General features: G+C 51.4%; 1 protein-coding gene across 5 annotated transcripts in view; it reads left to right on the top strand.

Moving 5' to 3' along the window:
• Positions 1-23,805, top strand: part of RGS3 (regulator of G protein signaling 3) — a 68,554-nt gene extending 44,749 nt beyond the window's left edge. For 3 of the 5 annotated variants that reach the window (XM_035136222.3, XM_088674803.1, XM_035136476.3), the window contains 6 exons: positions 8,803-9,501; positions 14,473-14,576; positions 19,545-19,619; positions 20,273-20,334; positions 21,342-21,508; positions 22,414-23,805. In XM_035136222.3, coding sequence (XP_034992113.3) covers positions 8,803-9,501; positions 14,473-14,576; positions 19,545-19,619; positions 20,273-20,334; positions 21,342-21,508; positions 22,414-22,599 — 1,293 coding nt within the window. In that variant the 3' untranslated portion in view covers positions 22,600-23,805. Of the gene's footprint in view, positions 1-8,802; positions 9,502-14,472; positions 14,577-18,234; positions 19,199-19,544; positions 19,620-20,272; positions 20,335-21,341; positions 21,509-22,413 lie in introns of those variants that run through there. The other 2 variants (XM_088674807.1, XM_035136859.3) reach the window with 2 other exon arrangements.
• Positions 23,806-25,109: the final 1,304 nt, after the last annotated feature.

Raw genomic sequence — 25,109 nt, 5'->3', positions numbered from 1 at the left:
TGCAGGTGTGGTTGTTTTGGATGGGTTCATGCTGAGCTGAGGGTGTGATCTCAAGGACTGGGAGTGGAAAGGGGAGAGCTTAGCCTAGTCCCTCCTGTTAAATTACAAGAGTCTGCAAATTATTTCTGTGGTGTTACTTTTTCAAAAAAACAACAGTAGCAGCAGCAGGACTTGGAAGAAAAACTGTAAGGTTGCCCATTTTTCTACACTGGTTCTACTCTTGTGCTTTACAGCAGCCCAACAGGTAGAAATTAAACATTTGCCACTGTTATCTCCCTGCTGAGAATTTTTTTTAATTGTGCTGTGTTAGGCAACTGGGGCAAGGCGGTTTGAGCATATAACGTCAATCCTGGCCTGACTGCATTGCCGGCCAATTAGTTTCCAGGCCAATTCGAAGTGCTGGTTTTGACATATAAAGCCTTAACTGGGTCAGGATCTCAATACCTCAAAGACTGCCTCTCTTCAATTGTGGCTGTTTTGCAGAGTATGTACAGGTGCTTCGATTGTGAAGGCCTGTATCCTTTGAAGATTCCTTAAATTGTGTGAGGTAAAGGTAAAGGGACCCCTGACCATTAGGTCCAGTCGTGACCGACTATGGGGTTGCAGCGCTCATCTCGCGTTATTGGCCAAGGGAGCTGGCATACAGCTTCCAGGTCATGTGGCCAGCATGACTAAGCCACTTCTGGTGAACCAGAGCAGCACACGGAAACGCCGTTTACCTTCCCGCTGTAGCGGTACCTATTTATCTACTTGCACTTTGACGTGCTTTCAAACTGCTAGGTTGGCAGGAGCAGGGACCGAGCAACGGGAGCTCACCCCGTCGCAGGAATTCGAACCGCTGACCTTCTGATCGGCAAGCCCTAGGCTCTGTGGTTTAACCCACAGCGCCACCTGCGTTGTGTGTGAGGTGTGTGAAGAGGTGAGCAAATGATGCTTTGATTTTCACCAGTGAAATTCACGGTATGTGGAATAGGTGGCTGTGAGCATCCTTGGTTTTGTCTGTTGCGTGTTATGCAATGGAAAAACATTAGAGGTTACGAGCATCCCATCCGTTGCTCACCACAAAAGTCACTTCTGCTCCCATTCCAGTCCCTTAACGCGCCTTGCATAATTTTTGTTACAAAAACAACAGCCGTGATGCAGAAGGGACAGATGAGGTTGCAGAAAAACAGAGCGTCCCACAGCCTGTTGCCAGTTGCCCAGCCTAGACTCCAGCCGCCCAGCCCCTGTGGAGGGTGTTGTTGGTTGTGCACTTGCATTTGGACATCCATACACCAAAGAAGGACAGGCCCACCCTCTGTTGAGGGGGGGTGGATCGTTCTAGAGGCCGAAGCCTGGAAAAGGGGCAGCTTCTACGCAGGACACTTCACAGCAACTTATTTATTTATTGCATTTACACCCGTCCCTTTTTCTCCAAGAAGCTTGTGGTGGCATCCGTGGTTCTTCCCCCTCCTCATTTAATGCCCCCCCAACAACACTGCAAGGTAGAGTAGCCGGAGAGGTGGTGGCTGGCCCCCAGGTTCACCCAATGGGCTTCATGGCCAAGTGAGGGGATTTAACCCTGGTCTCTCCCAGATCCTGGCCCAACACTTGAACCACTATACCACACTGGCTCCCAGTTTTAACAAGGCAGTGCAAGAGGCGGCACCATGCCTGGAACTAGAAAAGAGGGGGCTGTCCTTGTGAAATATGGACAACGTGAAGGGTATGGAAATCTCCCTCCTAGGGCCTCTGCCGTTTCCCATGTGGAATCAGAGTTGCGTCACCACCATCATCATCATCGGCCTTGATTGCGCTCACTGAAAAGATCTTGTGTTGTCATGGGCATGTTCGAGGGGGAAGCCATCCATGGGCACCCACTGCGGCAGCACCAGGAGCAGGAGGAGGAGGAAGGTGTTTACATGCCAGAGTCCTCCTTCCCCAAAGACCCAAAGGCCACTGGCTCCCGGTGAGCCATTGAGGCATGTTGGAACCTGACCAGCGCTGTTTGCTTCCGCAGCCGGAGCCTTGTTTATTTGCTTTTGAGCCTTTCGTAATGATAGGTGGTGAGTCCATGGTGCAATTAAGCACTTCAGCTGGCACAGTGGAGCCAGGAGCTGGGTGGACAGGAAGGGCTGCCGTCTGAGCCGAGGGATGCTCCTGCTGCTGGGTAAACATCTTGAGGGGAAGAAGGCTCCCCGCCAGCTCTCCAGCTGTGAAAGAGGGGCTGCCCAGCCCTGAGAGCAGCTGGGGAGCTGCTCCAGATGTTAAATAAGTATCCTGTCTTTACCATCACTCCCTAGGAAGGTGGGAAACCTCCTTCCTTGGAGATTGTTAACTTGAGGTTGGATGGACACCTGTCATGGATGCTGATAGCATTGGAAGGAGGTTACCAACCCCAGAGCCCCCCTGGACCCTTCCAACTCTGCCGTTTTATGATCTGGACCAAAACGGCCCACAGAGCCACAGGATAGTTGGTAGGGATGGGGGGACAAACTCACACAGGCACACGGGCACACCCCCTTACACAATTCAGGTGCCAGGTTCATCAGTGGGTGGGTGGGGGAATGTACTTGCTGACCGACACAGAACACAATTTTCAGCCTTCATGTGTTTATAATTTCTAAACATGGAGGTTGCTGCTAGTTCAAATGGCTTTGGCGGTTGGGGAAAGAATTGGGCAAATCCGTGGAAGAATTGTTGTGTTCCTAAGGCTGCTTGAGTTCTTGTGAGGTGTGAAAAGGAAGACAATTGTGCAGCCCTTTGCAAAACATCCTTGGACATGTCCAGACGTCTCTCCCCTGCCCCTCACTGAATCCCCCCCTCCTTCTCCTCAGTATTTCATCACCTTCTCTGTCAAATGCAATGAGCCGGGATGGATTAATTGGCATGATTAAACAGACAGTGGCTTAAATTCCATTTGAAAAGCAGAGCCCATTAATTGGACCTGATCTTCAGGAAGATTCATGCTTTCAACTAGCCCACTCATTCCTGCCTCCCCCCCCCATCCTGTCCGTGGGGAGGAGAGTGCCCCCCCCCGGTTTATGGATGACACAAAGCAGCCACAGACCAGCCCATAGCCCAGAATTGACCACTGTTGAGCTCAGGAGCGATGGTGGAGAGATCCGGTTGTGTTTCAGGGGGAGCTGCCTGATCCACCTGTAAGTCTTCCTGGGAGGGGGGAAGAGTTGCAGTTCACACAAATACTGTAGTAAGATACATTTCTACAGCCAGACAATATATACAGAATTGCATTGTGTTGGGGGAGTAGCTTGCAAAAATGTGTATATTAAAAATTTGGGATTATTAATGAGAAATTTGCATTAAAATGCCAGGGGATTTTTACAATATTTGTGAATTGCTGCAGAAATGTGGAAAACTGAACATAATATTGGCAAAATGAAGAACATTATTATTTAATTCCTTTTTTAAAAAAAGATGAACTCAAAGCAAATTACAGAAACAAACTTTAATACAAACATAAAAAACCAAGCTTAACGCTCTCAATAATATACAGAAAAGAGCAGATCCAGCTCAGCCCCATTGACAGACTCTGCCACCTGCACTCTTGGGAGCCAATCCTTCCTCCTCCAAACCTGCTGCTTATGTTAGGTTGTTGGGCTACTGGGCATCAGTCAAACTCTTGCAGAACTACCAAAAACCCCAATTTGCCTTATATTCCACTCTTGTGCACATCATTTCTTAAAGGCACCGTGGCAGCCCATACCTTTGCAGCAGTAGCAGCAGGTTAATGCTGGGCTCTCAGGACTTTGCAGGAAGTGAAGGGAATGGCAGAGAATTTCAGTGGGGGTTAAAACATCAGGTGCCAGGGCAGAGGGTGCCTCGAAGCCACTGTGGGGAGCTCCCAGCTCCCATCAGAGTTCCTCCTCCTTCATTTCCTTACTATCTTCTTGACTTTCAAAAGTGTTTTCCCCATTTTCTCTACAATTCAAGTGAAAAGGATAGTGCATTTAGTTATATGGCTTGGGGAAAAGAAGCTCCCAATCTCCCATCTCTCTGAGAGCAAATAGGCTTCTATTGTGTATGTATAATAAGACACTAAAGTCAGAAAGGAATTACTTTCACTTGCTTTTCAAAACAGTAGCTGTAAAAAATTTGATTCTCCAGATACTTATCTGAGAATTGTTTTCAAGTATACCTGTATGCTAATAGTCACAGTGAAAACAGGAGCAAGGTGGTCTTTAATCTGGATTAGTCCAGCTAGCCCACTTTTGCCAGAATTTTTCAGACTAGGTTTGGAAGTGCTGAAACTGCTGCATGCTCATGTGTGGCATACTGTCTATGCAGCCTTAAAACCACAAAATCCATGGTGCAGTGCAAGTGCATGTGCAAAAACTGTGGCACCCGTCATCTCTTAAGTAGGGGACCCTTTAATTGGAGGGAACCATTAAGGCAGCGTTGAAAAAGGCAGCGTGAATGGAACCAGCTGCTGCTCAAATGGGGGGCAGATTTTCCATGGGAATCCGCTGCTGTTTATCTTCCTGACTGTATATGCTGCAGTGCTGTCATAGAAATGATAATCAGACTATTAGGGCTTCATGGCTACTGGATCCAGGAGTGGGTCCTAGACACACACACACACACACACACACACACACACACACACGTGTGTTTCCATCTGCCCTGATTGGGAGAGGCAGGGAGTCTTTTCCCTGTTGATAGTGAAGGTCACTTTCCGTCCCTCTCCTTATTGTCAGGTACAAGAAGCTCCCGGGAGCCCCAGAAGAGCCAGAAATAGATCGACAGGCTCTGAGGATCACTATCTGGGGAGCCGCAGATTCAGCTTCTCCATTAATAACCGTGGAAGGCTTGGCCGGCTGCACGGAGGTCTCCGTGCCAGAGCCTGGCCTGGGGTGATACTGCTGGGTGCTGCCAAAGGTGCTGCTGCTGTGATTGTGGTTCCTTGCGGGGAGGGGGGGGGGTGACCTGTAAGAGCAGCAGGCTGGAGAAGAAGGTCCCTGCCTGGGCCACAAAGTGGGTAAGTGCTTCTGATATATAATGTCAAGGAACCCAGGAGCTGAGGGCTGATTTAGGCAGGGGGCAGGGCGGCCCTTGCCCATTGCTGCCTGGCAAGTAAACATTAGCTGGAAGCAGAGCAGTCACTCTCCTTGGGGCATTGCTGCGAAGACGGCACACTTTGTAGCTGGGGGTCTGCAATGGACCGGCACCCACTTCCTCACACAGAGCCACCGGGTTGCCGAGTGTTGGGGCAGGGGGAAGTTGGACTGGAAACGCCACTGGGCAGGTGGGCACTGCTAGGAAAGTGGGGAGCTTCTGAAATATTCCAGCTTCTTTCTCTGGATGTTGAGCTTTATTTTTTTAAAAATAATAATAATAAACTAAAGGTTGTATCCAGTGTGAGTTATATTCAGAGTAGACCCATTCAAATGGATGGAGATGGCTAGTGGGTCTACTCTGAGTAGCACTCACACTGGTTTCAGCCCCGAGTTTTGGTCAGTCCTTTCTTGTGTCCTTCTGAAGTGCTGCTGAATAACAAAAACAACAACAATTTATATGCCATCCATCTGACTGGGTTACCCCCAGCCACTCTGGGCAGCTTCCAACAAATTAAAATACGGTACACCAAACATTAAAAACTTCCCTATCCAAGGCAGGGGAGCTGATGCCCTCAGAGCCTCCAGCAATTCAGCTGAGAGATGCACCACTTTGAGAAGCAGTTTTAAAAGTAGGATATAAAAATGTAAATTGTTGGTGTTATTTAACGAACATATTGGGCTACCTGGCTTAGGGGATTTTATTTGTTTTGTGTGTTTGTCTATTTAACATCCAGGAAGCGGGGCAGATTAGCCCAATGTTGCCTATTCTGCTGATGGGAGACTTTCCAGGGTCTGAGGCGGGTGTGTGTGTGTTTCTTCGTGTCTTCGTCTTCCATCAATACTTGCTGCCTGCTCCTTTTTAACCAGAGTTGCTACCAGGGTTTGAACACAGGGATCCCCTGCATGCAAAGCGCCGTGATGCCCGTCCCTCAGTAAGCACAGCCCAGGAGATCCACCACCACCATTGCCTCTCTGTTGGTGGAGTTGCCTGGATGCAACAAATGATTTCTGGGCTCCATCCCTTAAGCTGCTGTGGAGAGGGAATGTTAGGCAGGGACAGCTGATCCTCCCTTGGAATCATAGAATTGTAGAGTTGGAAGGAACCCTGAGGGTCATCAAGTCCAACCCCCTGCAATCCAGGGATTTCCACGCACAGTCTCCCATCCAATTTGAAACCATACTGGACCCTGCTTAGCTTTTTCTGCTGGGCCAAAGCCCCCACCATCCGGGCTAGTTTCAGGGCTTGGCAGCTGATCTTACAGCTTAGGTTACACACGAGAGTCCTGTTTTTATTTCACTAAGTGCACGCCGGGCACCAGTTGTTGTATTCCACCACTGCACCGCTTGGCTTTCTGCCTGTGAAAGGTGCACTATCACCAGATGTGTGCATCTGCAAGTCAACCTCCTTGCTCAGACAGGATAAGTGCCTCTTTGCCTCCTAGCAAGACCCTGACACCCCCCCCCACCTCCACCCCTTTTCAGAATGCTCCTTTGCATGGCTGTTTGGAGCAACCCGGAGAAGCCAAGGAAAGAGGGAAAGCAGCAAGGAGAGATTCCCTCCTCAGGCCCTTCCCTTTTTTGCTCCATCTTCTCCATCTTCCTCCCAAATCTCTCCCAAGGAAGGAGCCGGGGGGGGGGGGGCAAAGTGTTTTGAATGGTCCTTTGCACTAAGTTTTGGGAAAGTGCAGAAACTTCAGGAACTGCTCCTGCTTTTTCTTAGCTTCTGTACACCCTTTGCATCTGCCAGAAGATATTTGGGGAGGAGGAGAATTGTTGTTGGTCAAAAATTACTAGCCAAGTCAAGATTTGCCTGACCAATAGGGTGCCTGGTGTTTGCCCATTGGCAGTGTGTTTCCCTAGACTAGCACCCTCTTTTGACCCTGAAGAGCAGGTAGGTGGAGGCTCCTTCTGTGCAGGCACGAGGCTTCCAGGTCCAGTGTTGCCCCCCCCCTGTCCAGCTGCAGAGGTGCCCTTGCTCTCTGGCCCAGTAAGCCCTCCTGACTTCTGCAAGGGCCACTCTTGCTGCTTGCTACGGTAGTTGCTGGGTCTCCTAAGTGGCTCTGGCTGACTGAGCAGCTCCTGGTGCATGACGTGCACCCTGGAAGAATTTCAGCTGCCATTGCTGCCGACAGTGGTGCTGTGATAGCAGGCAGCCTCTGTTTGTTTCAGCTGGTTGCGCTGACAGGAGGGCTGGGCAAGCAAGAAGCAGGCCAACCTGATTGAATTACAGAAGGATCGGCCCTTGGCTGAGGAGTGGGGAAAGCAGAGAAGCCGCTGGCCGCTTCTTCTAGCCAGGTCACAACAGCTGACGCCACACATGGCTGCCAGGTTAAAAAGAGGATTCGATCATTCTTGCATCATGCAGGCGTCACTAGTTGCTAGCCAGTATAGAATGGATCTTCCATCTCCAGAGGCAGTCTACCTCCGAGTCCCAGGCCCTGGGGACAGATAACTGGGAGAGGGGTGATGGTTGCCTAGTGCCCTGCTTGTGAGATTCCTGGAGGTGCCTGGCTAGTGGCTGTGGGATACTTCTATTGGACACCAAGCTCTTCTCTTCTCTTCAGGGGAGCTGCTTCCAGGCCTGCAGGCTGAGCGCCTGGAGACTCTGCACACGCCAGGCTAAGGGGGCAGGGATAGACCTGTCCCAGTTTCCCATCTGCAATTGAAAGGGCTGTAACACATTTTGGGAGCACCCCTTTTGCATGCAGGAGGACCCAGATCCCAGCCGGGCAGGGCTGGGAAAGAAAGGGCAGCGGCCAGTCAGTGAAGGCAGAGTGGAGTTAGGTGGACCTACCCGTACCTGCCCGTCAGTCAAGGGCGGCTCTTTCTTTTGTTTCTGGAACTTGCATCCAAGGAGACGCCTCCAAGGCAGAGGCTGCGGCTTTTGATCTTCTCAGGAAGATCTCAGGCACATCTTTAGCTCTTCAGACCCTGTGTCTGAATTTGCAAGGAATTTAATGTAATCCCTGTAATATTTCCCATTCCAAAGGCACTTCTTCATTCCTGTTGGGCCTTTTTCCGGTGGGGCAGCCATCCCTCCAAAGAGGGTTTGTTAAATGCTCTTGTGCGGCCTCTCCTAAGGACTGTGGGAAACCCAAGCAAATGTTTGCACATGTCTTGGCCTGACCACAGCTCCCATCAGTCCAGCCAGAGGGCCCCGCCCCACCCGCAGGAGCCTCTGGGGAAGAAAGTGATGAGGAAGGGGCCTCTGCCTGTGGCTGGAGCAGAGCAGAGAAGTGGGAAAGAGACAAGCAGTCTGACTTGGCCTGAGGTGGCTTTCTTAGAGATCCTTATACCTTGGTATCCTTTCCCGCTTTGTAAAGGATCTTGGGTCCCGATCCAACAGAACTCATGGCAAGCGAGGACAGGTTTTTCTCTGCCCCAGTTCCCAAATGTGCTGGGACTTGGGGTGGGCTGGGTGATCATAGTTCTGTAGGTGGTCTCTAGGACAGAAGACGTTTGCTCCCTTCCCAAACTGTATCTTTCCCTGGACTCTCTGAAGGAAATGGACACCTCTCGGGGGTCACAAGGGTAGGTCTCCAGGCATCTTCTGGAGCCCCTCTTCTTCATAGAATTGTAGACCCCCTGCAAGGCAGGAATCTCAACTCAAGCCATCCATCTTCCTGCTGCTGCAGTTTTAGACCTGAGCCCCTCTGGTCCTCCTCCTGGTGCCTCCCCTACCCCTACTTCTACCCCCTGCATGTGGCTGACCCTTTTCCTCTCTCTCCTTCTTCCCCTCCCCCAGATGCTCGAGCCAGAGGCTGCCGCACCAGGGGCCTTGCCCTCCACAAAGGAGGACAGAACAAGTCCCACGGCCCACACCATGAGGGAGGACTCGATGGAAGAGACAATGGCAGTGGCCCAGGACCCCCCAACAATAGCATCCGGGGAGAAGGGGGCCCCCAGCCCTGGAAAGCACAAGGAGGAGGAGGAGGAGGAAGGGGCCAAAGAGACCCACCTCAGCCCCACAGCCTTCGCCATCCCCAAGCTGCGGCTGGAGGACACAGCGGCCATCGCCACATTTGATCTTGATGGCCCAGCGGACTTTGGGGAGGAGGAGGAGGAGGAAGAAGAGGAGGAGGAGGAAGAAGAGGAGGAGGAAGAAGAAGATGATGATGAGGAAGACGAAGACAGCCACGAAGCCTACCTGAGCAGAGGGGAGGTGAAGCGCTGCAGCATGTTTGAAGCCTCGGCCGGCGAGCCACCAGCCTGCAGGCTGAGCGCCCAGAACTCACTACGGCGTCGCACCCACAGCGAGGGGAGCCTCCTGCAGGATCCGCGGGGCGGGCACTGCTTCACCTCTGACACCAGCCTCAACTATGCCGAGGCCCAGGGCCCAGGCACCAGCTGGACACTGCCGTCCCCCCAAACACTCAAGAAGGAGCTGGCCAGGAACGGGGGCTCCATCCACCAGCTCACCCTGCTCTTCGTTGGGAACCGGAAGGTAGGGCGCGCAGAGGGATCGCCTGCAGGGAATTTGGGGGGCAGTGGGGGCGCTTGGCATAGGGGCAGAAGGTGTTTTCCTCAAGAAAGGCAGGCAGTGGGTTCTGGGGTAGTCTTATTTAAATGTTTCTAGTCCTTTAGACAGAGAAGAAAGGCTTGTTTCTGTGCTCCAGATGCAATTCCTTTCCCAGGGAAAGCCAATAACTGGCACATTTGGATTCAGTCCTTGTGCGGCTCAGACCTAAAGAGTGCTAAGGTAACATGCAGCTTCCAGCCAAGGCAGCCTTCTCTGCAGCCATCTCCAAGTGCCAGCAGCACCCATAAACCAGGTGCGCAGCCTGGGAGTCACTTTGGACTCACAGCTGTCCATGGAGGCACAGGTTAATTCTGTGCCCAGGGCGGCTGTCTACCAGTTCCATCTGCTATGCTGGCTGAGACCCTACCTGCCTGCGCACTGCCTGGCCAGAGTGGTGCATGCTCTGGTTATCTCCCACTTGGACTACTGCAATGTGCTCTATGTGGTGCTACCTTTGAAGGTGACTCAGAAACTACGGCTAATAACAGAATGTGGCAGGTAGACTGTTGACTGGGACCTGTCATCAGGACCACATAACACCAGTCTTGAAAGACCTACATTGGCTCCCAGTACGTTTCCGAGCACAATTCAAAGTGTTGGTGCTGACCTTTAAAGCCCTAAATGGCCTCGGCCCAGTATACCTGAAGGAGCGTCTCCACCCCCATCATTCTGCCCGGACACTGAGGTCCAGCACCAAGGGCCTTCTGCTGGTTCATTTACTGCGAGAAGCGAAGTTACAGGGAACCAGGCAGAGGGCCTTCTCAGTAGTGGTGGGGCACCAGATGTCCTTTGGCCTTTTGTTGCACCCATAACCCTGGAGAGGTCAATCTGAGCAATGCTGTACTTCTGCCCAGGATGCCGGTGGGCAGGGCAGCTATGTGCTGCTGCTGCTGCTGCTAGCTTCTGCGCTTTGTCCATTATTGCTGCTGCTGTTTCATGGTTGGTACACCTGCTGCAGCTCAGCCTCCTTGGAGCCCTCGGCCAGGAACTGGTCTGTATCTAACCTGATTAGCTGCAGGAAGCCTGCTTGATGGCAGCAGCTGCAGGGCTGAGGCTGCCCAGTCCTGAATTCCTGGTGGGGGCTCTTATCATTTGCTTGCCCAAGATGCATGCGTGTGAGCACATGCTTCACCCCTGGGTGACCCTCCTAAAGGCAGCGAGAAGCTGACTTCTGCTCTCCATTGGAGACAGGAGACTTGACAGCACATACAAGCAGATAAATGCAAACAAGAGCCAAGCCTACAGTCGTTAGAAAGGTATTTCTTTGGAGATCATTTTCTTCTCTCCCTCTTCCTCCCTCCCCCCCCCACCCCAAAAAACGGCCTCTTCGCCAAACAGGATTTTCTCTGCTGTTCTATTAATTTTTCATTTTGGTGGGCAACATTTTCCCCACACTGTGCTCTGCAGCAGCAACTCCACCTGGGACATGGGAGGGAGAGGTGAACTGGCCAGGAGGCCACTTTCTTTCAGCCTTTTGCACAAATTGTTGGTTGGGAATGTGGCAGTGGGGTGTGTTGCTGGAATGGCTTGGCAACAACAACAACAACAACAACAACCACCACCCTCGTTTTGCTTACGCCTTAGAGAATGTTTGTTTACATTCCAAGGCATCATGGTGGGTAAAAAAGGAACAGCCGTTTTCCAGTCTGTTTCATAAGGATGCTGTTTGCCTTTTTTTGTCCCCGCTTTCAAAACCTCAGAATGCTTTCTGCGATCTTTCTCGATCATCCTCACAGACAAGTCACCGCGTTCTCCCTTTCACAGATAGAGAGACTGAGGCTGAGAGTGTAGCTTACCCAAAGCCAGCAAATCCATGATAAGAACTAGCTAGGATGTAAAGCAAAGTTTCTAAATTAGACCCATCTAGACCAGTTGCTGGTGGGCACTCAGGAGAGAGGACAACGGCCCTCACATCTGATTGGCTAGTGGGTGAAGCAGGGAATCTGGAGAAGAGGGGGGGATGACATTTAGCACGCCCCCCGCCCATAACTCCCAAGCCTACAGCGAGCAGTGCCCCCCCCCCAACGACAAAGCGGTGAAGCTCCCCCCCTTCCGCCAGCTCGTTGTAGGCTTGAGGCTTGGAGGGGGGGAGGGAGGACCAAAAAAAAATGCACCGGGTACCACCTGACCTTGCTACGCCTCTGGTCCTCAGCAGCAGCTCCTGCCTAGCTGGTTACCAAAACCCTCCTTCCTCCTTAATTCTCAACCCAAGAGTTTCCCACACTCCCAGGCTGGGCTCATGGTGTGTCTTGGCTGCCTCCTGGCGGTCATTTCCAGGATGGCTTGGGACATTCCAGATCAGCCCTTCCTTGCAGGGAGAGACCGGAAGGGCACGTCTACACAGGGAGGAAGTTCATTGTGGATTAGAAGCTGCTTCTGCCTCAATTTTCTGAGGGGTGGGGTGGGGGTGGGGTTCTCCACACCAGGTCCTCGTCATCCAGCTGTCAGTCTGAACGGTTTCCCATCAAGATTTGGTTTTCCCAGCTGAGGGATAATCCAGTAAGGGAATTAAAACCAATATAAAATTGAATGTTGCCACATATCCCCAGCCTCCTATTTTGTTTCTGTCATGTTTGTGGGTTGCTGTTGTTTTAATTTCAAAGCACTTCCCCCCCCCAAAAAAACAATTGCTTTCTGTGTGTGAACGGGCAAGAGCAGTTCAATTACTCAGTCTGCAAGATCCTGACACAGAGCAAGGCCTCCCATTGTCTGTCTGTCTGTCTGGTCTAGCCTGGCTGTTCTTTGCCCTCTTTGTAAGTTGCTCCTCAGCAGGCTGCCAATGGGGCTGTGGGCAATGCACACATACACAGGCATATATTTCATTTTTTCACCTGCTCATTTGTGCAAATCTGGTAGATTAAAAAAACTATGTTTCAAACATTAAAAGGGACTGCTTTGCCAGGGAAACCAAATTTACTTAACACAAACCCTATGAATTCTTTATATATTCTGTCCAAAGCCTTTTCTGCATCTAATGACAATATAATAAACTCCCCTTCATCTTTGTTTAAATTTATCAAATCTATTGTTAATCTGATATTAACTGTAGCTTGTCTTGTTTTTATAAAACCCGTCTGATTATTAGGTATCAAGTCTTTAATAACTATTTGGTAATTTTGCAGCCAATATTGCATTCGAAATCTTTGCATCAACATTCATTAATGATATTGGTCTATAATTTGGACATTTAGTAGGGTCTTTGTTAGGTTTTGGTATAATTATTATTAAAGCATCATTGATTGTTGTAGCAGATATACCGTACCTTTATGAGCTATTTCCTCATAGACTTTCTTTGTCACTTTCCCCCCCAGTTGGTTTACAATACATGATTGAACTGGAGTCCTGTGTGTGTGTGTGTGTGTGTGTGTCAATTCTGAAACTGACTAGATAAAAAGAAGGACCCGGCTGCATTTCAAGTCACTAATGTGTCTACAGCCACTGTTAGGTCGTTTGCATGCAGCTTCCCAAAGCAGAGCAAATGGGAGTGTGCACAGCACACAGCCTGGTTGGAAACTACCCCTGTGCTGGTGAGGGCTTGCCCCCTTTCTGTCACCACTGGCAGCAGCGAGAGGAAGAGGGGGCCCCAAGTGCTCAGCTGCTCCTGCCTGCCTTTCTGCCTCTGCATGGAAGCAGCAGAGTCTCTCCCACTCTCCCCTTCCAACAATGGGAGGAAATGTGTTTGGTGCAGGCTGCCTCTTGGAGTGTCTCTGCCAGGGAGGGAGACAGTCAGGCCAGTAATCTCCGGAAAGCCTCACCTAGCAGGCGAAGGAAGCTGCGGGACCCTCAGGCTCCTTGGCTCGGGAGCCCATTCCCACGGGTGGGGGAAGGGAGGCAATTGACCAAGAGAGATCAATTTCTCAGCAAATTATCCTCCTGAGCTGAGCGTGCAAAAAGTGTGGATTTATATTCTTCCCAGGTTGCAACCCAGTGTTGGATACAATGGGGCTTGCTTCTGAGCTGAACACATAACCAGCCAGATGTGCGGGTATAAATAATAAATGAAAATAATAATAATACAGAATTGGGCTGCCCCCTATTTCAGTATATTCAATGAATAGTACTTTTGATTACTGGTTAAACCACTGAGGCTAGGGCTTGCCGATCAGAAGGTCAGCGGTTCGAAAGCATGTCAAAGTGCAAGTAGATAAATAGGTACTGCTACAGCAGGAAGGTAAACAGCGTTTCCATGTGCTGCTCTGGTTCACCAGAAGTGGCTTTGTCATGCTGGCCACATGAACCGGAAGCTGTACACTCGCCAGTAAAGCGAGATGAGCGCCGCAACCCCAGAGTCGTTCACGACTGGACCCCACGGTCAGGGGTCCCTTTACCTTTACTTTACCTATTGGAGCTGAAAAGTGTTGATTTGGGGGAAAATGTCTTATAATTCATCCAGAAAAGCTTCTGTTGCATTTTGTAGGTTGTCACAACTTCTGGCACAGCCATAAAATATGGAGGAGGGGTGTTGCAGGAAAAGATTGCAGAACAGCAGGAGCATAAATGCAGCAAAACACCCTATTTAAAAATGGTGCTCTTTCTAAGTGAACAATTAGCAGGAATTTCATTCCCTTTTAGTAAAAGGAGTCAGAGACTTGCTATGCTTTATAAACTGGAGAGAAATTAAGGGAGGAGACCGTTCCAAAGAAAAGCTTGCGGTGATTCGGTTCTTGCATTCTGGTTACAGTTAAAGAAGCAGGAAGAGGAGGAACAGGGAGCAGAGATACCCCATGGCTAGGGGTTCTGGGCTGGGCCCTTGGTCTTTGGAGGTGGCAGAAGGATTCCAGGAGAGGGTGGCTCCCCCTCAGCTGCAGCCTGCCTTCAAGGGGCATCTCACTCCCCAGGGGCTTCTGCTTATCCCCATCCCCTCCCATCTCATCCTCGTGCTTCTCTCCCCTGCAGCAGCAGCATCAACAACCACAACATGGGCACCTGCTGGACCCCGACTGGGCCCTTGACCGAGGAGTTTTTTCTCGAGGGGCCCGCAAGAAGACAAACAAGAACCTGTAAGTCGAGGGAGGGGAGGGAAGCAATCTTGGGAGGGGGCTGAGGCCAGACCCAGAGTACCTGCCTGGGGTTGGGGATGCCCCACACCAGGCAGGTATAGCCCTCAGATGCCACTTGAAACAGACACACGCCCCTGTGTGAAGATTCCTGGGAACTGTAGTTTGATAAGGGTGCCAAGAGTTGTTAGAACCCTAGCACACTACAATTCCCAGGATTCTTTGTGCGTGGTGTGGGGGGCATGTTTTAAATACATGATATGGATGTGACCCTGGAAACCCAGATCCCAAGTGTGGTGGGTTCCTTTGAGTGGACTCACTAGTGGAGTGAGTGCTAATGGTTATTTCCTTTACTGTTCCTTTCCATGGAGCTGGGGTGGGATGGGGTCAGTTTCTGCATGCTCAAGATATCCTCCGACTATTCCTCGCGTGTTCCAGGGCTAATTGTATGTTCATGGGTGGGGCTTGCTTGCTTGCTCCTGAAGGAAAAACACTCTGCCCATGCTCAGAAGCCCCTTGCGTGGGGGCTTCTTCTACCAGCCGCAGCAGCCAGAGGAGGAGGCAGTTTGCAGCCCATCCACACCAGTCCCCATGCCTGCTTTATGTAGCCTGGTGCAGAATGAGACCCTGGGTGCTGGGCAGCCTGTGTGCAAAGTCAGAAACAGGGTCAGCTGGCCTCCCCTGAACTCCACCCCTCTTGCCCATTGCTGGACCAGGAAAATGTAAACCTAGAAAGGGGGGGTGTTGGTATGTCTACCACTTTTCTACTTTCTTAGGGAACGGGGTGTCCTCAGCAATTGCTAAAAGGCCTGGTCTACCAAGACTCCTAGGTCATTTTCACATGTACTGCTCTCAAGCCAGGTGTCACCCATCCTGTATTCGTGCCTTTCATTTTTTTTGCCCAAGTGTAGTACTTTACATTTCTCCTTGTTAAAATTCATCTTGTTTGCTTTGACCCAGTTGTCTAATCTGTTAAGGTCATTTTGAAGTGTGATCCTGTTCTCTGGGGTATTAGCCACCCCTCCCAATTTGGTGTCGTCTGCAAACTTGCTCAGGATGCCCTCAAGCCCATCATCCAAGTCATTGATAAAGATGTTGAATAAGACTGGGCCCAAGACAGAACCCTGTGGCACCCCACTAGTCACTTCTCTCCAGGATGAGGAAGAGCCATTGATGAGCACCCTTTGGGTTCGGTCAGTCAGCCAGTTACAAATCCACTGAATGGTAGCATTGTCTAGCCTGCATTTTACCAGCTTCTTCACAAGAATATCATGGGGCACCTTGTCAAAAGCCTTGCTGAAATCAAGATAGGCTACATCCACAGCGTTCCCTTCATCTTCTAGCCCAAAGAAGGGATCTGAACCCAGGACCGCTTGAAGCTTGCCTGACACACTGGCCCTTAAGAAGTGGGGCGGGGCATCTAAATCAGCCACTCCTCCTCCTCTGCAGATGCGGGCAAAACGGTGGGCACAGGGAGGGCTTCAGGAGTCCCGCTGCAGATGCTTGAGCGTGGGGCCGGCTTTGGCTCGCTTGGGAAGCGTCGTTGCGAGACGCTGCCACAGGGTGTCGCTGTTGGCGCGCTATTTAGGCGGCTGCGGTGGAGGGGAGGATCGGGCGCCCGTTTCTGAGCACGAGGGTCCGGGGAGGGAAAGAAGTTCAGCTGCCTTTGAGGTCTCCGCGGACGCAAATGCATCCCTCCGCGCGGGGGGTCGCCGAATGGTACCTGGAGAGGTGAGGGAGCCAGCAGCAGCCCCGCCTGAGCGCAGGAGACGCGGCTTCCTCGCGAGTAAGAGGAGGGCGTTCGGGTTTATTTTAAAGAAAAAGTACCGGGAAATACTATTTTGAAACAAGGGCGTAGGACGCTCAGAGATGCATGTGGGCCCTTCTAAATCTGCACTCTGCATTTGCTCAGGAGCGCTCTTACCGATTCCCCACGTTGTTGACTCACTGGCATTCCAGTCAGTCATTGAAAACGGAGTTGTGGGCTACGAGTGGCCTGGGCGCAAATCCTCAGAGCTGGACTCTTGAAAAATCCGTTTTGGGGGTGAGACGAGCCCCCTGGCCCTGGCCCCACCTCTCCAAAAGACCTGGGTCTGGAAAGGACGTTGGGAGATCAGCTATGAATAAATAAATGGGGGGGGGGTTCCTTTCAATTAAGAGTAAGGGGGTTGGGGAGGTGCGGGTATGATGCTTAATCTGTACATCCGCTGCGTCTCAAGGGCGACCCATTTGACCCTGGTTTGTTTTTTTGTTTTTATAAACAATTTTTATTAAATTTTCCAAATAAACAGAAAAAAACAAAAAACAAATTTTTAAAAATACATTTCCTCTTGTATTCACCCATCTCAATTCATTTCGCTCTGCAGAGCTGTGACTTCCCTCCCTCCAGTCATTCGGCTTTGTTTCTCACTCTTATCTCGCAGTTTCTTTTCACCCCCATGATTGAAAGAACTTCGTAGGATTTATTTCAGTCCTGGAAGTGTCTTTAAACTTCTACAATACTTATCCATATAGTCAGTGAATTTACTCCATTCCCTTTGGAACTTTGTCTCTCCCTGGTTTCGGATCCCGCAGGTCAACTTTGCTAACTCTGCATAGTCAATCATTTTCGTCTGCCACTCCTCAATCGTCGGTATCTCTTGTGATTTCCATTTTTGGGCTAATAAGGTCCTCACCGCGGTTGTAGCATACATAAATAGTCTCTGATCTCCCTTTGCTATTTCCTCTCCTATTAATCCCAATAGAAAAGCTTCAGGTTTTTTGGGAAAGGTATACCTAAACATCTTTTTCAATTCATTATATATCATTTCCCAAAATCTTTTTACTTTTTTGCATGTCCACCACATATGATAAAATTCACCATCTTTATCTTTACATTTCCAGCATAATTTACTACACATTCTATACATTTTAGCTAATTTTACTGGTGTTAGGTACCATCTATATATCATTTTCAATATATTTTCTTTCAAAGCGGTACATGCAGTAAATTTCAGTGATTCATTCCATAATTTCAACCACACATCATACTCCATATTGTACCCAAAGTTTCTTGCCCATCTTATCATCACCTCTTTTGTCATTTCATCTTTTGTAAACCACTCTAACAAAAAATTATACAAAATAAAAAAAATCTTTCCAGTAGCACCTTAGAGACCAACTAAGTTTGTCATAGGTATGAGCTTTCGTGTGCATGCACACGAAAGCTCATACCTATGACAAACTTAGTTGGTCTCTAAGGTGCTACTGGAAAGATTTTTTTTATTTTGTTTTGACTGCGTCAGACCAACACAGCTACCTACCTGTAAAAAATTCCACGTTTTTGATAGCAATTTCACTCTGCCTTCCAACAATTCTATTTGAAATTTGGACCCCATTTGACCCTGGTTTGTGAGGGTGGGCATTCAGGTTGGATGGGAGGCCAAAAATAGAGGGTGCTTCTTGTGAGAAAGCTGCCCCGGGGAGGGTGGGCTAACCCTTGCCTTGACCCTACGGTCATTAATCTCCCCGCGAACCAATCAGGGCGAAGGGCGACCATTGCAGGCGGCTGCCCACGAAATCCATTCAGAGTGGGGAAGGTGCCAGGCCCATCTTAACCACATCGAGCGCTGTGGTGCGAAGGTCCCTCTGCCGCCGCCCCCCCCCAACTCATCGCGGATGCAGAGGAGGGACCTGGCATGGGCAGGCCGAGCGCTGAGGGTGGGCCGGACTCAGGCGCGGAGGCCTCTGCTGGGGGGGGGGCGTTGCCGCGCAGCGCCCAGCCTCTTCTCCTCCTCATGCCCCCAACCCGACCTGCCAGGCTAAGGCCGGAACTCGAACCCGCAGCGGGAGGGAGGGAGGCCGGGCTGTCTGGCGGGCGCAGCACCCCCTGGCAGCCCGGCACCCTGGCGTATTGCACCACCCAGCCTTGCCTTAGGGCCAGCCCTGGAAGGCGCGGTTCCGTCCCGGAGTCTGCGGAAAAAGGGCCCGTCCGCACTGCCCTTTCTAAGCTTATCCAAGGCGCCTTTAACTCACAGGGCTGTCCTCCTTGTGGCTGCCCTTTGTTATGGGTGTTGGAGGGCTAAACTGTAGTTCCCCACCAGGATCGCTCTGGGATGCGCACCGGGGATGCTTCGAGCGTGTAACGTGGATCTGGCCCCTAAAAGAAAAAGGAGAGCAGGCTTTGAGAAGGCTCTGGGCTGTGGGGGGTCCCAGCCTCTCCGCTCCTCCCGTGGACTTAGCGCAAAGGTCGCCAAGGAAGCCGCGACCTCCCCTTGATTGACATTTGCCTGCCTCCCCCCCCCGCCTCCTGTTTAACCCTCGGCGCGCCAGGAGCTCTATAAATAGCCTCGCCCCGCCCCGCCCGGCCCGAAATAGGAGCCCTTGGGCGGCCCTCGCACGTGCAGCCGCTCCCCTTCCGAGGGGGCTGGCGGGGCCGGCCGGGCGGCCGGCTGTAGACACGGCTGTGCTCTGGCTGCGCCCTGGCTGCGCCCTGGCTGCTGGCGTCCCCCGGAGCGCCCGGCCATGCCCTTTTCCCTCGAGGCGGCCCAGGCGGTGGAGCTCCACGCGGAGATCCTGCGATGCTCCCGTGGAAGAGGCGGCGTCGGCGTCGCGCTCAGCCTGCAGCGGAGACACACCTTGAAGGAGTACGTGGGACACCCCCGGCGGCTGCTGAAGGAATGCGCGCCCTTTGTGCGTGCTCAGGGACACTCTGTCTTGGCGCTGGCTGGAAAGCCTCAGAGCGGAGTGCAGTGTGCTCACTCGGAAGACTGGGGAGGGTTGGATTCCTTAGCGTCGGGCTTTGCGGTGTTGTTCTTGGCCCCTTCCTCCCTGCCCTTGAGGACAAAGGAGAGGAAGGAGCCGGGCGCCCCAAACGCCTCTTGCGCTCCCTGGGGCTGGCTTGGGAAGCGACCCTCGGTCGCTGGGCTTGTTCCTTTGCTTCCACCCAGCCTCGCTAACCCCCTGCCTGCCCCTTCTGCTTTGCATCTCCAGGGCCAAAGACATGAAGACCCGGCTGGGGATCTTCCGAAGGCGGAACGAGGCGGAAAAAGCCCTCAAGACCCTCAAGTAAGGAATAGCGGGAGCTGCACTTGAGGCCCAAGCCGGAGAACTTTCCTGGAGCCACACATACAGAGCCTTTTCTCCTCTTTTGACCCAAACCTCCTCCTTCCTGCAGGCCCCTCTCCATTTGTAGCAATCCTCCTATCCTGGGTGGATTTCCAACATCTTTAGACTGGCAAGGCTCTGAGAGGGAAGTGACAGGCATCCCTGCACACACAGGATTGGTGCTTAAACACATTGAGAACAAATGCAAAAATCTGTATTTCCCACTTTTTCCTAGCGAGAAATTTTTTTTAAGTGTGCGTAGGATTTTCAGACAATTGCAGCGGGTTTTAGCCTTGCTTTTTGAAATCTATTAATTGGTGTGAAGCTTGGAAGGTTGCATCCTGGAAAATGAATGTTGGCTATTACAGTATAGTAAGAGGAAGTCCAGCAACATCTGTGTTTTGGGAAGGGGGGGTGTTTAGTAGGGCATAATCAAAATGCAAGCTACTTTCATGTATGTTAATCAAACAGCATTTGCCTTAAAGTTTTAATTTACTCCTGTTCAGGGGGGGGGGGCTTAATCCTCTGGGGGAGGGGGGTTTCCCTTTTTCCTGCCTTGCAGCTTCTCTTTCCTGCCAAGTGACTCCTCCCCTCATTTTTCTCCTCCTCCTTAGGCCAACTCCTGAAGAAGCTCTCAAGTGGGGAGAAGCCCTGGAAAAACTGCTTCAGCATAAATGTAAGGCGGGAGGAATTTTGCCATTTCTAGCTTTTGAGAATCACTTAAGCTTCAGAGACACGGAACCCAAACTCCCGAAACATCTGTGAATCTCAGATATGTGCAAAACCTTGTTTTTAAGTGGTATCTGCAATTCATCCCTCCCTTTCTCTCTGACTTTTTAAAAGCACTGTGAAGATAAAAGCATCCAAGGCTTGGCAGTGTGTGTGTAACTGTGAGGGTGATGCTCCCCCCCTCCCCATTGGCTGCTTTCACCCCCAGATTGCTCTCCCCACAGCTGCCCGGCTCTGGAATCCCACTGGTGTTGCCTGGCACATCGGCAGAGCCCACTGGCTCGCCTGACGCATGATCTCCTTCTCTTGGGTGGCAGCGATGCCCCACAGTCTTGGCCAGAGAGAGGCTTTGGGCAGTCTCTGCCCCCTGAGATTCTTTGTTGCCGTTTGTGGGAACCTTTCTCTGTGCCATCCTTGAATTGTGGATCTGCTGTTTGGTGTTAGGAAATGGTTGCACCTATAGGAGCCTTTACCTTTACCTTTACCGGACTCTCACGTTTTACCTTTCTAGTGCCTGAAATGCATTGCTGGGGGAGACAGGCCTGGTTTAGCCTGCTGTGCCACCTCAGAAGAGGCTTGCTGGTTTAGACCCAAGGTCCATTGAGTTCAGTAATTCATGTGCCAGCTAGGTGCCTTTGGCCCTTGGCTTGATCCCCTGCGTGTCTGGTCTTTAGATGCAAATCACTTCTGGCTGTGCATCCCAAGAGTTGCCCTTCCCTCTTTCCTTAAGAGCAGACACCCCCAAACGTGGCCCTCCAGGTGTTTTGGGACTACAACTCCCATCATCCCTAGCTAACAGGACCAGTGGTCAGGGATGATGGGAATTGTAGTCCCAAAACATCTGGAGGGGAGAGTTTGGGGATGCCTGCTTAAGAGGAAGGGGCCAGAAGGGGAAGGCTGCTGCCTCCTGCTCCCCCCTGCCCCAGCCCTCAAGGCTGCTTTCTCCCTCTCCAGATGGTCTGGCCGCCTTCCGTGCCTTTCTGCGCACCGAGTTCAGTGAGGAGAACCTGGAGTTCTGGCAGGCATGTGAGGACTACAAGAAGATCAAGTCCCAGTCCAAGATGGTGTCCAAAGCCAAGAAGATCTATGCAGAATACATTGCAACCCAGTCCTGCAAAGAAGTGAGTAGCCGAGTGGCTAGCTGGCTTCCATTGCCCAGGGGGTGGGGTGGGGGTGGCAATCCAAGGCCTGTTGGTGTTGGCTGGGCATGTTCTCCCCACCTGCCCAGAGTTTTCCCTTGGAGAAGGGAACGGCTTCCATTTAAGTCCCTGGAGCAGATAATGACTCCTAGGAGAAGGTCTGCTGGCTGGTCGGCTGCCTGACAGAGGGGGAGACAATCTAGTAGCTGGCAGGGGCATTGGTGGGGTGCCTTGGACGTGCCTTTTGCCCACTGCAGGTTCAGAACGGGGATTTGTAGCTTTCAGGAACAGGCAGTATTGGGAAGAGACTGTCTGCCATGGGCACTCTGGCCTCAGCTGCTCTGCCTTGTTCTAAAAAGAAAATTCCAGCTCTTTTTGCAGCTGGAAAGGATCTCTAGGTATATCCGCCACTGCTTCCCAGGGGGCTGTGCTGCCCCCTCTCTTGACTATTCTTCCATCCATCCAACCACCCTTAACATAATAGAAGCCCGCTGGATGAGGCCAAAGGGCACCCATCCAGTCCAGCATCAAAATTTCCATGGGAAACCCTTGAGCAAGATTCGAAGACAAGAGCCCTCTCCCCTCCTGTGGTTTCCAGTAACTGGTATTCAGAATAATTGCTGCTTCTGACCATGGAGGCAGAGTATAGTCATCCTGGCCAGGAAGAACTATGAGGGGAGAGAGACTTTGTGTGCTGATCACCAGGCAACAGCTGTTCCCAATTGCCTTGACACCCCCCCCCCCCCCGTGATCAGCACAAAGTCTCTCTCCCCTCATAGTTCTTCCTCTAGAAACAGCTCCTTTCCTCTCTCCTGAATCTGTCCTCCTGCTATCGTATTTGAGCTGCAGTGACTGAACAGGGACTTTCCTCCCTCCTGCTCTTGTAGGTCAACCTGGACTCTTACACCCGGGAGCACACCAAGGACAATATGCAGAGCATCTCCCCAGGCAGCTTTGATCTTGCCCAGAGGCGGATCTACGCCCTGATGGAGAAGGACCCCTACCCTCGCTTTCTGCGCTCAGAGTTGTATTTGGACCTCGTCAACCAGAAGAAGCCCAGCCCTCCGCTGTAGAGGCGGCCTGGCTGGCTCCTTAGGGGAGACTTGTTTCTGGGAGGTGTATGTTTACATGTGATCATCTGCCTTTCTGGTCGGAGGCCTGCCTGGACAAAGAAGCCACCGCTTCCTTCTGGAAGAGCCGCCGCCTCTCCCCACCCCTGGGGGGCCAGGCAGCTCTGCCACCTCATCCTCTTCCACCCCAGGAGCCAGCTTTGTCTCTCCGGTACGACGACGTCATGGTGACCAGGAGCTGAAGGCTGGGGGTCCCACCAGACCACTGTGAAGTTCAGAGCTGTCTTCCCTCCCGCTGCTGCGCCTGGGTGCTGTTGCCGAGGGGCCGCTTTCTGAGCCTGGACCTGGATTTGGCACCCAGGGGGCGTTTGTGGGGTGGCAGGCAAAGATGGCTCCTCCTGCCAAAGAGTTGCTAACAACGGGATTTTGGGCAGCACTTGGGGGAATTATCATCATTGGCACTTGGGCATCTCTGCTCTCGACAAAGAACTCTTTCTTTCTCTTCTTTCTCTGTCTCGTCCTTCTTCCAAGAAATGCTCAATCAGCCCCCTACTGCTTCCAATTGTCATCTGTTCCCCTATTTATTGAAATCATCTAGCTGGATGCTCAACAGGTTGTGTGCATGACCACTGCTCAACTTCCTGTTGAGTTTTTTTGTTATTTTTTTACTTCAAGTGCAATATTATTATTATTATTGATATTATTACTGTTTTTGTTTATGTGCCTCTTCTCTCGCCCCCCCCCCCAAAAAAATCTCATGGAACTTTGCAGTGGAGTGAATGTGCCTAAATTCTGAGTGTGTCCAGAATCTCTGACGATGCTGATGACTGACGACAGGCAGCTGAGAGATCTGTAAGAAGAGGGCTAAGGGCAGACTGTGGCCTCTGCGGTCAACACACAGTGATGAAAGTGCTGTGTGAATGGAAAGATGACTGTGCTGGTTGGGCCTCCAGAGGGGAGAGTGTGCCTCTATGTGTGTCTGCGTGTGCGCAAGGCCCCTGCTTGCTCATGCTTTGGTCCAGGAAGTCCCGGCTGCCTCCTCTCTGGAGGAATCTGGTGGATGGACGCTTGGCCCAAGGGCTTGGTTTACAACTCAAGCCCATCTCTGCAGGTAGCTGTTAATGTTGTGCTGTTGTTTTAAAACCCATCAACTTCTTTTTTTAAAAAATGTCATGGCTATTTAGGATAAATAAAGAGAGAATAAAAGTCCTTAGCTTCTTTTTTTCCTTCCTGCTTCTCTGCTTTCCCTAGGAGGATGCTTTCCATCCAAGCAAGACTTTGTCAGAGACCAATCTGGGATGGGCTTCTTAATTTAGAAATTGGTGTCTGTACTTTCCCTGAAAGGAGGGATGTGGCTGGGCTGCTGGTTTTGGAGAAACGGCACCATTGTCTGCCTGCCTTCATCTCAGCTGTGCAGAAGGGCTCTTGGTGGCTGTCAGTCAAGATCGTAGGGGAAATCTACAGCAAAGGATGTCCTGAGCAGAGCTCTCTGGAGGCCCGCTAAGCCCTCGTGATGAGGCTTTGTTCCATTCTCCCTGGTCAGTCAGAGTTGACCCATGGGGTGCGGGGAGGGTTCTACTTCACAAGCACGTTCCTTGTACAGCAGCACCTAGCAGGATCGGGCCCTCCCCATCTGCTGACATCTTCTGGTGAGGTTGGTGATGGATGGGGCATGGTTTGGGGGAAATGGTCTCACAGGCCAAACTGGACCCATAGCATGCCGAGAGTGGTCCATGGGCCAGGGTTTTCCCACTCCTAAAGATGGCTCTCTGGGGTCTTCTTTGTTCAGATGTCTTTGAGTCCCTGCTCGGTGTCATGAGATGTTAGGGCTGCTTTCCGGAGACTTGAGGAGTCCCACATCACCTCCATTTGGGAGAAGAAGGCTGGGCTGGGCTTCACTCTCAGACTTAAACTCCGAGGGTCTTCAAGCCGAAGAGGGAAGCTGAACTTCAACTCATATCTGCCTGGGACATTTTCTGCACCACTGAGCAATTGGCCCCTCTCTGGCTCTCCAAAAGAACAGCAAGAGCATCTCAGAGCTGTTGTCAGTCGCTCGCTTCGTTTGGACAAAGTGCAGGGAAAATTTCGTTTCATTTTCCATTTCCTCCAACCGCATTTTTTTTTTAAAAAAAGGCAGAGTTATTTTTAGGGATTGCTGTGAGCAACAGCAAATAAGAGCTTCACTTCTCTTTCCTTCTGCAAAATGTGCACAGTGGGTTTTGGCAGGAGGAGACCCGAGATGGGGCTCCGTCCTAAGAGGAACATTTTATGAGGCCCCTGAAGAATCTCCCTGGCCTCAATTACAGCAAAGTTAAAGCCACGCTAATTGCCAGCACCATCTCAGCTTTTCCAGCTCCTGACGCCCAGAGCACTTAGTTCTCCCTCAGGGCTTGCGTCTGGGTAGAAAACAAAAAAGTGGCCAAGGATGATGCCTCCTTTGGGTAACACCGGTGGGGGGGGGGCATTGCGGGGAGTGTAAGCAGGTCAGGTGAAAACTCCAGAATTATAGTGCT

The sequence above is a fragment of the Zootoca vivipara genome, chromosome 1, assembly GCF_965207765.1.
Source record: "Zootoca vivipara chromosome 1, rZooViv2.hap1.1, whole genome shotgun sequence".
NCBI classification, from domain to species: domain Eukaryota; kingdom Metazoa; phylum Chordata; class Lepidosauria; order Squamata; family Lacertidae; genus Zootoca; species Zootoca vivipara.
The sequence above is the reverse complement of the archived record's forward strand: the minus strand, read 5'-3'. Positions and strand labels throughout refer to the sequence as shown.